This window comes from Podarcis erhardii, assembly GCF_964252035.2.
Source record: "Podarcis erhardii genome assembly, chromosome: 9".
NCBI lineage: Eukaryota > Metazoa > Chordata > Lepidosauria > Squamata > Lacertidae > Podarcis > Podarcis erhardii.
Window position 1 is genome coordinate 32568652 of NC_138512.1, and position 14436 is coordinate 32583087.

Below are 14436 nucleotides of genomic sequence, written 5' to 3' on the forward strand. Positions count from 1 at the left end.
TTTTTCCACAATATCATTTTGCCTTGTGAAGCAAAATGAAATAAGGAAAAGCTTATTTCTTTTGTAATAAAGGAAGCTAAAGCTATTGCATCAACCTGCATATTTAACTTACCATTCTAAATCTAACCAGATGTTTCATGTGCAATATTCCTTTGCAATAATTCTGTGGAAGCAAGCTATCATCCTGGCCTTTTATTACAGCAACAAGATCCCATAAGTTTTTACTGCCTCCTGGGGGCTGGAACAATAAAAAATGGAACACAATGTTGTTTAAGCCATATCAGAATTAAACCTGCAATGAAAGTGATTATGTTTGTCAGTCAGTGCAAAAGTAAAAACAGGTCAATTCAAAAGTAAACAAGCCAATATTGAATCCAGGTAAAAACGAGGTGTTACCACACAGGTGTTCTTTCATTGTTAGATCCCTTAAATGTACTAAATCGGTATAATACACACCACATACTAACTTACAGCACAGAATAAATGTATAAACTTAAGACCCCTAGTCATTTCATGACAATGGATCTACAGATTTACTTCCGTTATAATAGGAGAGGAAAAGCATATGACAGCTGAACTCAGGGGCTCTCAGTTATCTTCAAAAGTATTTATCCTTCACTCTTATATTAAAGGAAATTGTGGAAGAAGCTGCAGTAGCCTCAGTGAACTAGTTTTGTCCAACCAATCTCGCTTCAGTGTGGGATTCTGTGTCTACTTGGCCAAGCCCTACCTGGCCATGAACACACAGTTGCCTTGGTAGTTTCCAATCTGTACAATGTGAACACTGGGTAATTTTAAGGGGAGTAGAAGATTGTGAAGTACTTTCCATCTTAGAAATACTATATATAAGCTATAAACATTGATGGTGATAAGGTTTATTAATCTTACATACCCTGTTCAACCCAACCCTGCTAAAAACACTGATTATGTTAGAACTCCCATGGGTAGTCATAATTTATGTTATATTGTGCACATAAATAGACATGAGATCCATGTGTCAAATGACAAATAAAGTTTATTATTTTTTGTAACAAACGAGACGTGTGAAAAATGCATTTGGTAATATATAATACAGTAAATATACAATTTTGTGAAAGGTTTATTATACTTACAGTACAGCCTTGCATCTAACCCATTGAGACTAAAGTTCTATAGCTACATCTTACATGCACATAATTTTTTACTACTTAATACTTACTGATAAACATTCGGAAAACCACCTCAGTTTTCTCCCTCGGGGATTACCAGCCAATTTGTCTACTTCTTGTTTAATATCCCTAGATACTTTGCCACATAGCAAGGGAGAGGCACCTACTTCAACAGCACGATCTATTAAAAACAAATATTTATACACCTTGTTAGAAACAGAGAAAACAATGAGGAGGATATAAGGCTATACTCCGAAGTCCACTTAAACCCAGCAAGTGTGATTACTACCGAATACGGTGTTCTGCTGGTTTGGGCAATGGTCCTGAATGCTCCATATCTCTTATTTACCTTCCAATGTGATGAGAAACTAACTGGCATATCCATTGGGCAAATGCTCCCACAAGCCAGGTGGAAAGAGATAAAATAACAAGCTGAATGCACATTAGCATTCGTCCCTGAATGTGGGATGCCTGTCAGTAAACGATGCTCAATGAGATGCACACCTCAATGCACAATCATGTGAAACTACACACAACTAGAGCTATATATGGGTAATGTTTAATGTGCACGAACATAAGCAAGCAAATTGGTAATATTGAGCTTGTAGCTGTCAGTCTCCAGGATAGTCCGTGTAGTGGCACTTGCAGATCCAACTTCTCAAATTGTTTTATGCTTTTGTACATCAGGAAAAGGTAAATAAATCGTGCTGCATCCAGAATTGTGACCAATACAGAAACTGTGTACTTGCACATGGAAAGTACATGAAACAAACCGGTGGTGTAAAGCACATAAATTGCCATTATTGCTATTTCAGCTGGGGGTGAGTAGGTACATAAGACTCCTGTATGTGCAAAAATTGACTTGAAAATCAAGAATATCCAAGACTCTCCACGAACCTTTCGTGAACATGCAAGAGGATGAGTGGAAAATGTAGAAATAAAGGGATAGCTTTGTATATTCCTAGTCAGCATCTATCTATCTATCTATCTATCTATCTATCTATCTATCTATCTATCTATCTATAGCTCACATATAATAAATAATAAAATAATAAAATAAAATTAATTATAGCTCACATTACTCACCAGTGTTTCCGATAATCTCATCCCATGATCTGTCTGCCAATATATTTATCTGGAGAGGATTTATTAGAGGTGTTAAAGACCAAAGCCTCACAGTAGAATCTCGTGAACAAGAGGCCATAGTGAAGGGACGACTAGGATGGCATGTTAATCCTAAAATACATTTTAACAAATTTGTTTTAAATTACTGAACGAAAAAATGTTAGCATATAAAAACTACTGAAAATGTATTAATGTCAAACATTAAAATATATTACCATAGACATCTGCACCATGATCATACACAGTGTCCAGACAGGTTCCCTCTCTTGTATCCCACACTTTGATTGTATAATCCCAGCTGCCCGATATCAGTAAGTAAGGTATTTCTGTATTCCACAGCAATCCCCGTACTGGTGCTGTATGTCCACTAAGAACATTTATACAAGCATCTTGTGTATAATCCCATATTCGAACAGTGCTGTTAAGAAAGAAGTGAAATAGTTTCATTGCAGCGCTTGAACATCTCTAGACAAAACTCTTTTTTAAAAAAATCCAGATAACACCAGAAGAACATCTACAAGAATTGCTCACACCATAACAGTCATTCACACTTACTTTCCCTTACTAATGGCATATATAAAATTTAAGAGACCTGTGTGAAAGAGAGTTGTCCTAATGCAGTGATTCTCCACAGTGAATAATTCCTGATTTACTGGGAAGGAAGTTTATTTACTCCATGCTCATCAGTGGAACGAGCATTGCAACAGACTGTCATGTTTTACTCTTGCTGACATCCACACACAAATGTAACATTGTCACAACTGCATGTGAAGCTTTCCATAACACAGTATTTCCTTTTTCAGCTTCCCCATCACCTTCAGGTCTTTACCTTTTTCTCTTTTTAAAAAACTTTTTTTTTTTTTACCAGGCTACAAGCATTTGTACACTGCAAGCTTATGCACATCAACTCAAAAATAAGTCTTATATTAACAGGAGTCAAACACTATAAAGTGTGTATGGAATTGGAGCCAAAGACTTCTGTAGCCTGCCTTGGGATGGTGATTATGTTCAGAGCACTAAACAATTTTAAAGGAAACCAAACCAGTGAGGATAGGGGCACTTTAGAAAACACAAATAATTGCACTGCTGGAGAGGCCTAATTTGGCTGATGACCTAAGATACACAACTGTTATATAGCAAAGGAGGCATAACACAACCAAACAGAAGCCACCACTATAATACTGTTCATGCAGACTGCACTATGGGCAACACGTGATGCATTTAAAAAGTGATATATATTTTAACCAGCAAGTGCAGTTTGCCACTTTGATTTCTCTACTTTTCTTCTAGTTGCTCGCAGATAATCTAGACTGCTGCCTAATTACTGCAATGACAGTGATGCTCAGCTTTCCCCCAGCCTGAATTTTCATACAGTTAAGAGGTACACCCCAACTTTTTTGCAGCCATGACAGAGTCCAGAAGGAGAACTTTGATATCCATTGAATATCCATGCTGAGGCTGCCCCTAGCATTCAAACACGAGATTCCATGGTGACCATGGGGATGTCTCAAGTTGTCCGACACAAATGGCAGGCCACACCCTCAACTGGGTTTCTGCTCCAGATGGAGGGAGCTGGGGTCTGGAGATGAGTGGTGATGGCTGTCACCCTCTTGTAAGGGTCAGATCATTTCCTTGTGATGTTTGGATTTACAGCTCTAATCCTACCCTGCAGGCTGGTGGGCAGATTAAGAAGAAGCTAATGGAATCCAATGGATTACTGAATGCCCTGGGGGAGTTTCCAGTAGATAGAGGAGGCGACCCCTGTCATTGTCATGCTCTGGCACAGAGAGGTCTCAGGGTATTGACATGAATGCTCTTGAGCGCCCTCTCTCAGCAATGTGGAGTGCATTCTGTACTTTGGTACACCGGTAAACTAAGGTCAATGAAACAGGCTGGATGGCAGCTAGAGTGCAAGTGGGAAAAGTTGTGTTATGAATAAAAACCATTTTTTTTTTTTGCATTGCAAATCCCACCACCGCAATTTCAGCCAAATACGCTTACCCATCATCAGAACCGCTGCAGAGGATCCCTTCCCTCAGAGGAGACCATCTTACATGAAACACTTTGGCAGTATGCCCACTGAATACTTTCAGTGGCTGATCAGAACTAGTTGCTAGGTAATAGACACGGACATTTTTATCTTCACATCCAGTGGCTATCATATCTCTGCAAAAAGGGAGTAGAGTCATCAGCTACAGAAGGCACAAGAATTTCACTATTCACAAATAAATGTAACAAGACGTTTTGAAAACTTGCCCTGCATTATTACATTTTCATTTTAAACATCTAACTGTAGCAGTCATCCTGTTTTCAAATTAGCGGCATCTCTTTTGTTTTAACAATCAGCACCAGAGAAATCAAGTGCCACCCCCTTACTGCAGCCAGGACTGGGAGTGGATATAAAGACAACACAATTTGGGAAGGGAAGGTTGAAGTGATGGACCTGATTCATAGAGAGAAGACAGACAAGAGAAGGAAATATGTGGACTAGTCAAGGTAACAGCTACAGCCTGTAGAGAATTCGTAGCTGGTCAGAATAGCATGACAATAGACCATCAATACCCAAGGAAAATGTGCAACAATTTTATTGACTTTTTTAAAAGTCTTTTTTGGGAACTCAGGTGCATGGGACAGGACACAAAACAGCTGGACAGGGGAAACGTGAGAGGAGAATGTTGTTATTGGTTTTATGTAGATGCCCCATAAAAAGCGAGTGACAGTATGACTACTTTACAGCACATGCACAGTACAATAACTGGCAGAAATCAAACTGGAATTTGACACTGCCAAGTCTTCCAAGGATATAAATTCTCAGCTCTAGACTGACCTGATCCAGAACATATTGCCTTTTACTTGATCCTACTGAGTTAGATAACACTAAAACCATTACATTATTCTAGCTACATTAATTCTGAAACAAGCTTATTCTAACATTTATAATTCATTATGAAGTTAATTATATGAAAGTACTTACTTGTTGTTTTGACTCCAGTCACAGCCAAAAACTGAAGCTGGATGTTTGTACTTGTGGAGAATTTTGCCATCAATGGTCCGAATAATGCTGAATGAATTGAATATGGAAATCAGAGATTTATAATTTTGTAGCACAGAAAGGGAGATGCAGCAGCACCTACACAGAACAAATGGAGCTAGCCCAAAAGCTGAGTTGAAATTAAATAAATTTAATAATCCCCCACAGTGATACAACATGTTTTAGGTCTGTATGGCTGTTCATCAGGGAACTATGAATTTATGAAAAGTTCCACATTATAACCACATTTTTAAAAAATCACGTATTTGACATGCAACTTTATGACAATGCCTGCTATCCATTTACATTTTGCCAGAAAATCAAATAAATTAATACCGTCACAGTATATATCAGTGGTGATATATCAGTGGAGAACTTACAGCCTACAGGCCTAATTAGGCTGTAAGGCCTCTGAATTTTGGTCTGCAAGGCCATGTTGGGCAAGCAAAGCCCTCCTGTCAGTTACCTTGCATCATGTGACATCATTCACAGAGATATGATATGTCCCATCTAAGGACTAAGTGCCAAGATCAGAGTTAAGCCTCTGAGATTGGAGAGAAGCCTCTGTCTGCTGCCTTCTGAACCACATTCAAAGGCTGATCTTATAGCTGCAATCAAAGCAAACTTAGCACTGGCGAACTACAGCGCTAGGATTGGAAATAATCAGCATTTTTGTTTAAAAATAGTGACAAGTGACTGGAATCACACCACTAGATTTCTGGAGCATGCACCTCCATATCGGTAGATAGGATCAAATTCGCATTTGCCAAGTAGTAGTCAAATCAAATAATGCTTTGCTATTTGTCACATAAATTTTCATAGAGTTGTCTTCAAAATAGCACTCACCAGAATCCATCTCCACTGCAGGTTGCTATCCTTTTGGAATCTTTATGACTCCATGCAATGCAGAAGATTCCACTCTTTCCATGCTTCAAAAAATGTAAAATGCCTATCAATAAGAAATAATTCACCCCTTTTTTTTCTTATTTATATACTTTTCTTATGACTCCCCACCCCCGCTTTTCCAAGTAGGAGTAATCAATGTTTTCTACCAGCCTTTAAGCAAACATAACCCCCGTTCCCATGAGGCATTTTGTAATGACAGAGTGTGGCCTCTTTTAGGTAATATTTTTGCGTTCTTCATGATAAGAAAGAGGATGAAACAGAAAGCTAATGGATTCTAGTAATTTCTGTCTTAAGAACTGATGTGAAGACTGGAGAGTTATAGCCAAATGAAGATGAATAGATACAACCTTAATCAGTTCCCCAACAGCATGTTAAAGAGTATCTTTTGAACTTCAAAGATTTTAAACAACAGTTTGCAAACTCTAAAATGCCACCTTTTAAAATAGTAACTCAAGAGTAAACATTTAGATGCACAATCATAATACTAGTGCTTTTCTGAATTCCAGACGATGAGGAAACTAGATGCAATTTGAATTGTGTGGATGCAATTAACACGTGTTTTCATTATGCAAACAGTAGCCAGGAAGAGGTTTTAAAGGTCATGGGAGATGGGAAGTTGAACTACCTCGCTTTCTGCCAATTGAAGGTTCTCTTGAAACACAAAAAACAGCTTGTGAGAGATTATTTTTGCTGGCACCAGGGCAGGAACACAGTTATAAGTGCTTCAACCCCTATGATCCAAGGCTGCTCAAGCGACTTCATGACTGCTAGATACATAAAAAACTGTATTCATACAATTAGTGTCACATCTAGTCTGGCTCCAAGACTATTTCTATATGCCCTTAGGCATAGATCTCATTCCTTATTGAAATGTTTAAGTAAGACTCCAAAAGACCACCACCGCTTGTATCTGCAACACTTCAATTTTTAACTGAGGATACACACAATATTTTTATCTGAAAAGTAGCGTTTTTAGGGTGATTGAAATGTCCCCAGGGGAAGGTGTGCATGATGGGAAACCAGCAAACCTTCCCCACCGTGACTTTTACTACTGTCTGTTCATTCCCCAAGATTGTTTGGCTCTATTTATTTTTTAAATGGTAAGTGGACACTTTTATTCTAAAGTGTTCCCCACCAAATTGCTGGAGGCGGGGTATTTTTCACCATTGACTAAATAAGTCACAAAAGTTTCACTTTTGGCCTAGAATTTTGTTATAGTTTTGCAGCTAAAGTTTAATAGCTCTTAGGATCAGGTTACTGGTACACATACTAACTGAACATTTCCTTAAACAAGCCTTAGTAGGAGCTATAAGGTAAAGGTAAAGGACCCCTGGACGGTTAAGTCCAATCAAAGGCGACTATAGGGTTGCGACACTCATCTCGCTTTCAGGCCAAGGGAGCCGGCATTTGTCCACAAACAGCTTTCCGGGTCATGTGGCCAGCATGACTAAACCGCTTCTGCAGCAAAAGAACACTGTGACGAGTGCCAGAGTGCACAGAAACATCGTTTATCTTCCTGCTATAACCTCAGTTATAAGAACTTAAAACCAAACTCACATTACCTCATTAAAGCGGGTTATCATTTTGCCCCGTGGGACGTCCCAGATGAAGCCACCATTTCTGGAAGTTCCACCAGCTATGCAGTTCAAGTCTCCTTTAGGAAAGAGTCCATGGGATAGATAGAAGGTTAACTATATTCTTATTTATCCTACCTTTCCTATTACCTATTAAAGGCTCAGAACAAGCGATGTAATAAAAGAACTTCCCTGAACTTCCCTTCTCTTTGACTCTTCTAAACACCTGTTTTCATATTCTTCCATAAAAACTTCCTCAAAGTTCTGCTTATTTTCACTGCAGGCATCTCTTTGTTCTGTTCACCTAATACTCAAGTTTCAGCTCTACCTCTGATATTACCAAAGAATCACAAACCATTTTGTTCATTCACTATTATTTTCTCAAGCAGTCAGGTTTTTTCCCCTTCAGATTTTCTTTTTCCTCACATGCATCTAAAGATTCCTTAGCTTCTTTACCCTTCATGGAACATGCCTAGTATGTTTCCACATTTAGAATGAGATAGCATGCTGCCTCCTATTTGCCATTATATAACCAGTTCACAGTGTTTACAATTGGCATGACTTGCTCTTTTGATCCTTTCCTTTACAAGCTGCCCCAACTAAGCCCATTTCTGACCAATTTTCTCTTTCTGCACAAAAATAGTGCTGCAATTTGATTTTTTTCCTTCACTCATATTATGGTACCACATACACTTTACACTTAAAAGAAAAATCTAAGTTCTACAAGGTAACCAAAATTTTGCACTAGCCTGAACTGAATTCTCCAACCAAAACGTAACGTGCAGATTAAGAACATCTACATAATTTCGCTTATTTCGAAATCATACTTTCGTCTAAATGATTTGCTATTGTGCATTTTCAATATGACTCTATCAGACACAGAAAAGAAATGTAGTGGGAGATTAAAGCCTTCTTTCTTAATAAGAAAATCTTATTCAGTACCCCTCTGAGCTTCTTAGATTTCACCAGGCACTGCTGACACACATCTAAAATCAATTTTGAAATGACAAAGTCTATGAATCAGCTTTTTAAAAACTCCCCCAAACCATAAAAACAAAGCTGAGGTTTGTGCCAGGTACTATATTCCTGCCCCCAACCCAGCTGCAAGACTCACACTACATCAGAGGTCATTTGAGGGGGCTCCTCACAGGAGGCTGTAGTGGAAAAGCCACATTCCGTAAATGGAAGAGCCCTTGCAGTTCTTTTGCTCTGAGCTGTGCTTTTTTCTTTTTGGAATGAAGTTATCAAATATACATAACTCTGGATACCCACGAATCTTAGCTAAGAAGCATTCTCTTTTCTATATGAAACTTTAGTTATTTCTAAGTTAAAACATTCTCACCTGGAGCCCATGAAAGGGAGTATATGACTCCCTCATTACCAGGAGAAGTGTAGACAGCAGTTAAAGTGTTTATATCCCACACCTTTATTGTTCCGTCAAAGGATGCGGTAGCTAGGAGGTCAGGGTTGTCAGGCTTGAATTTACAATCGAAGATGGTTTCGACATGACCCTAGAGCAACAAAAGAAATCCTCATTACAAGAGAAGAGGCTTGACAGGTTGGGTGCAGAAGCTACACTAGCTTTCTGGCAGGCTGGTTGCTGCTGCTTACCAGGAGGGAAAAGAGCGAAGCAGTGGGAAGGTCGGTGCAGTGCAAACACACCATCAGAGCTAATCTAGCACTCCTGCCAGAGCGTTTAAATCACGCTGACCTTCCTGCTGCTGCCTCCTCCCCCCATTAGCCTGGGAAGCTAGCAAAGTGGCTCCATCCAATCTGGCATGCCGCTTCCGGATGACACTTCTACTGTAGCTTTCCAAGTCCCTTCAAAGAAGAAGGAAAGAAACAGCCTAATTATTAGCACACAAATTATTTCTATTTGGGCTACTTCACATGTTCAAAAAGTATTCTCCGCAAGGTATTCCTCTGTCAGCAGGGTAAGTGCAGATAGAGGAACAAACACATGGACATAGCAATATCCCCTTGGGAATGCTTCCGATACTCATGATTTTTGCTGGTAGAAAACCTTGAACTTGGAAATTGCAGCTGGGAGAAACATCTGTATCCACAGACAGTCCCAAGGACATATAATATTCTCCATGTGAAAGCATCCCCAGGAACAGTTAAGGCACATCACTTGAAGATTTTAAACACCTTAAGTGACCCCGAGTTCAAAGACTGGAAAGAAGAGCAAACATACCAGATCTCTAAGAAAATCCCATTTCTTGGCTCCCATGTCATAAAGTCCCACTCCACCATCCATAAAGCAGCAGACAGCATGACCAGGAGGGAGAGAAAATGCTTGGTTTTGTGTTAGAGTTGGAGGTGGAACAGCCTCACTTGTAGATGACATGTGGTGGTTTTTGGTAGGAGACTGTGAAGAAAATGCTGAATTAAAAAGATAAAACATATTAGCATAAGTTTTATGTTCTGCTACATTTAAAACAAACTATTGTCCACTTGCCACTGGGAACTACATTTCTTGGGAAATTGCGGCAATTAACCTCTATCTGATTTATTTCTTATATCTGAGAATTTCTTATGTATGAGAATTTCCTAATTTACTCTCCAGTACGTTGAAGCCATAAACTTTCTTTTCCTTAAATGTTTTAGTTTCTCAGTCCAGCTGTCTCCTTCGGAAACAAGTGTTATCTTACTAAAGCATATGGCACAGAGAGATTTAGTACAATAAATTTATAAAATCAGCTGATGAGAAGTTCTTTTTTACCAACAGTATTAATTTCAGGCACAGAAAGGGGAACTGATAATTCACATACCATCATAATACTAATATTATATTTTAATAGAAAGACTTGCAGTGCCTCAAGGACCACCTCTCCCCATGAACCAACCTGGACCCTTCAATCATCATCTGAGGACCAAAGGGTGGCAACATGTGTGTGGGCCTTTTCTGTGGTGGCTCCCCACTTGTGGAATGTTCTCCCTGGGGAGGCTCGCCTGCCACCTTCGCTACATATCTTTAAGCACCATGTGAAAACAATCCTCTTCTCCTAGGCCTCTAGCTAATTAAACGATCTATGGCCTTTTAAACCGTTGGGGGGTATTTTTTTTGTTTGTTACTATGTTTTGTATTTTTTTTGTTTATAAAAATCACCGTGAACTTCAGATGAAGGGTGGTATAGAAATTTAATTAATAATAATAATTACAGTAATTATAGCATTTTCTCTAAGTAGTCAGAATGTTTTCCATATAAGGTAAAGGACACCCCCCCCCGGACGGTTATGTTCAGTCAAACTTGACTATGGGATGTGGCACTCAGTGGCACTCATCTTGCTTCAGGCCGAGGAGCTGGCGTTTGTCTGCAGGCAGCTTTCCAGGTTATGTGGCCAGCGTGACTAAACTGCTTCTGGTGCAACGGACACCATGTCGAGTGCAAGAGCGTACGGAATGCCGTTTACGTTCTCGCCACAGCAGTACCTACTTATCTACTTGTGTTGGTATGCTTTCGAACTGCTAGGTTGTCAGCTGCCGGGATAGAGCAACGGGAAATAGCAGCTGAGGGGAAACCTGAACAGCTTTGGAATCATGGGGAGTTTAACTTTTTATCTCCTGACAAAATCATCCCTCAGAAGCTGCTGTTTGCATTTCAAGAGGGAGTCACTTTCATGTGCTCCAAAGTGGTATATTCCAAGGGAATATGTGTATTTGTATTGAATTCTACTTCTCTGTGTTGCTGACATCTTCAAACCTGCTAATGTGCCTTCCTCTCCTAATTATTCCCACTGGCCTGATCTTGCATCATTTCACATCTCCTCTGTATTGTCAACATTAGAAACAAAAGCTGATTGCATAACAAAGTCATAGTATCTGAGTCAATGTATTAAATGTGTACTTCTTACCTGCTTATGTGTTTGATTTGTACTAAATTTTCTGTTTTTCTTATAATAGTCTAGTGGTGCATATAGGCATATATTCTGATTTTAAGATAATACAATAGCTTATTGTTGAAACTAACTGGATAGCTGGTGTAGAGTAGTGGGCTATGAGCAGAAACTGTGACTGAAGTGCTTGCCGATCAGAGTCTTGGCAGTTCAAATCCACACAATGGTGTGAGTTATGTAACAAAAAATGTGCTGCAAAAAATGTACAGTAAAAATGTCGTGTACAAAAAATGTACAGTAAAAAAATACTGTACAGTAGTTGTATTTACATAATTAATGTCACCTTTAGTTTCACTCTCAGCTGACCCAATACTCTTCTTGCAAATTCAAAAAAAGAGAAGTATTAATGCCACTCCCAAACCATTCTAGCCTGGTAGAAACAAAATGGAATGCTGTTTTTGCACAGGTAAAGGAGACCCAGGTAGGAAAGGCATTCCTGGTATGATTCTCTCAAATGGCACCCCTCCCTTAAACAGGCAGTAGACTCGCCCCATTATTGGCTTTGGCGAAGGGTGTTACAGCAATTAAGACAAAGAAAAGATGGTAAACAGAATGGATTGCAGGTTGGTGAGGGGTGAAAGGGAGAAAAACAGAAGGACAAAATGGAGCACTCAGGGATCAGTGAGCTTTCAACACATTGTAAGGCATCTGAACTAGCATGCTTTCAAATCTTCTTACTGACATGCATTTTGAATTATAAAATGAGACTCTCTAAAGTATTCCAATAATCCTTAAAGAGGAATTCCTATTGTGCATGTGTGTTTTAAATGGTATTTTGGAAGACTATACAGCCTATATTGGCCCAGTTCACACATAACAATAAACTATGGCTTACCAAGATTAGGCAGTCTATACTAGCCATTGCTCCATGACAGTGAATTATTTGGAAGAAACAACCAATAACCCTGCATTTGGAAGTAACAAAAAGTCAACACTTCACGGCCTGTTGTTCCTGCTGGTACCAGAGAAGGAGTGAAGAAGGAGCAACAGGGCATCACAAAGTAGCAGGCTGCTCAATTCTGACAAGCCATTCACTGTGGCTTATAGTTATGTTATATTGTGTTGAACAGCAAAGAGTTTACAAGTGCAAACAGAAAAGGGAAAGTTAAAAAAAGGCACATTTTTTCTTGTTTTTTTTTAAGATACTTACATTTTTTCTTTGGGGGAGAACTAAGAACATGTAAACCATGGAAACCTGTTTTCTTCAGTTTAAAATTATCTATTGGTGTTGTACGCGACACATTCCAGACACGCAACACACCAACTTGAGAATCTGCATTAAGAGAAAAATTCCATTTCTTTTCTGATTATCAATTCAAAAAGTTCTATCTAGTCCAATGACTCAAAAATTTAACAACTGCAATATATTTTGTACATATTTATGCATACATATTTCTTGGTAGACAAGATAAACATAACACAAGTCATGAACAGAATATGACAAACAGAGCCCATGTCCTGTTTCATGATGTGTTGTCTGTCTTCACCAGGGCTTTTCAGCCAGAACTCGCCGGAACTCAGTTCCAGCACCTTTCAGGTAGACGCCATTGCCGTTATAAGAGAACAAGAGAGGCAGGCATTCATGGCGAGTTCTAGCACCTCTTTTCCTGGAGAAATAGCATTGGTCTTCACCTATTTTCACACAGTGTGTGAGCCTGGTTTCCCAACTAGGGTTACAGCATGCACACCAGCAAAAAGAGCATGCTTTCGTGCCAAGAAAGTGTGTTAGCCCTCAGTCTGTTCCCTCTTCTTGTTTATCATGTGAGTTATCTAGTATATACACACACTGCACATAAGTGTACATATGTACATGCCCATATACACACCCTTCACCTTCTTCTTTTTTAGAATTAACTTTCCTAAACCAGATACAAAACTGTTCCACGAACAAGGATGAGAATAGGAGAGGAAAGTGGGGCTGGCATTGTTATGAATAGTTTTCACCAAAGCCAGCTTTTCTCCCCTCACCACCCAATTTAACCCTAACTAGATCAACCCCCCCCAGAACCTTCTTTTCCCCTTTCCATAATTTGCTTCCAAGACAGAGATAGTTACATATGTTTTCAGGGCAGAGATGCTGCTGGCTGCCATTTCTATCACTCTTCAAATGTTCTGTCTTCACCTTGAGCTAACTCACAATTTAAATCACATTCTACTGAAGTAAACTGGAAATAACCAACTGGCATTCATGGCTCTGGATTGTGCCTGTGCATTACATATCTTACTATTTCATAAAATAATGTGCGAAAATATTTATTTACCTCCAGTGATAAACATTCCAGGAGCACTAGGAACCCATGCTAAGCACTGCACAGATGCTGCTGCACTAGGAAAACTAAAGACTGTAATGCAGGACAAAGACTCTGAATCAACTAGACGAATTCCATTGTGCAGATTTGCAACAAGAAGATAATCTGTAGAGAGAGGGTCCCATTCCAGGGCAGTAACAGGATCTTCCTCATCTGTACCTTCAAGTGATTCTGGCCTTAGAACATGTTTCTGACTCTTAGAACCTTGAAAAGTAAAAGATGTATCAATTTTAAAAGCAGGTTAAGAGTTAGCTTTCCAGATACTGAACAAAAGTCCCAGAAAGTAGAAAACTTTCAGTAAATGCAGATCCAAACTACTGGATGCAGCAACTACCCGTGATGATTGCTCCCAACAGAGTCAATGAGCTCTAGAGTGAATCTGTGACACTAGAGCTTCTTTGCATTCTTCTCAGCAGATATGAGTTTTCAGGTTACTCGACGAA

The 14436-nt window shown here is 39.2% G+C and overlaps 1 protein-coding gene across 10 annotated transcripts in view; it reads right to left on the reverse strand.

Annotated features, from left to right (window-relative positions):
• WDR17 (WD repeat domain 17) overlaps nucleotides 1–14436 on the reverse strand; it is a 51689-nt gene that overhangs the window by 17958 nt on the left and 19295 nt on the right. For all 10 annotated transcript variants that reach the window (XR_014159876.1, XR_014159877.1, XM_081875231.1 and 7 more), the window contains exons 5-16: nucleotides 13946–14197; nucleotides 12835–12957; nucleotides 9982–10169; nucleotides 9127–9295; nucleotides 7773–7864; nucleotides 6151–6233; nucleotides 5248–5334; nucleotides 4275–4439; nucleotides 2489–2691; nucleotides 2235–2384; nucleotides 1199–1329; nucleotides 113–238 (exon numbers count right to left, since the gene is read on the reverse strand). Coding sequence is in view for 8 of the 10 variants with exons in the window: in XM_081875231.1 (XP_081731357.1) it covers nucleotides 113–238; nucleotides 1199–1329; nucleotides 2235–2384; nucleotides 2489–2691; nucleotides 4275–4439; nucleotides 5248–5334; nucleotides 6151–6233; nucleotides 7773–7864; nucleotides 9127–9295; nucleotides 9982–10169; nucleotides 12835–12957; nucleotides 13946–14197 (1769 nt within the window). In the remaining 2 variants the exon portion in view is untranslated. The remainder of the gene's footprint in view (nucleotides 1–112; nucleotides 239–1198; nucleotides 1330–2234; nucleotides 2385–2488; nucleotides 2692–4274; nucleotides 4440–5247; nucleotides 5335–6150; nucleotides 6234–7772; nucleotides 7865–9126; nucleotides 9296–9981; nucleotides 10170–12834; nucleotides 12958–13945; nucleotides 14198–14436) is intronic.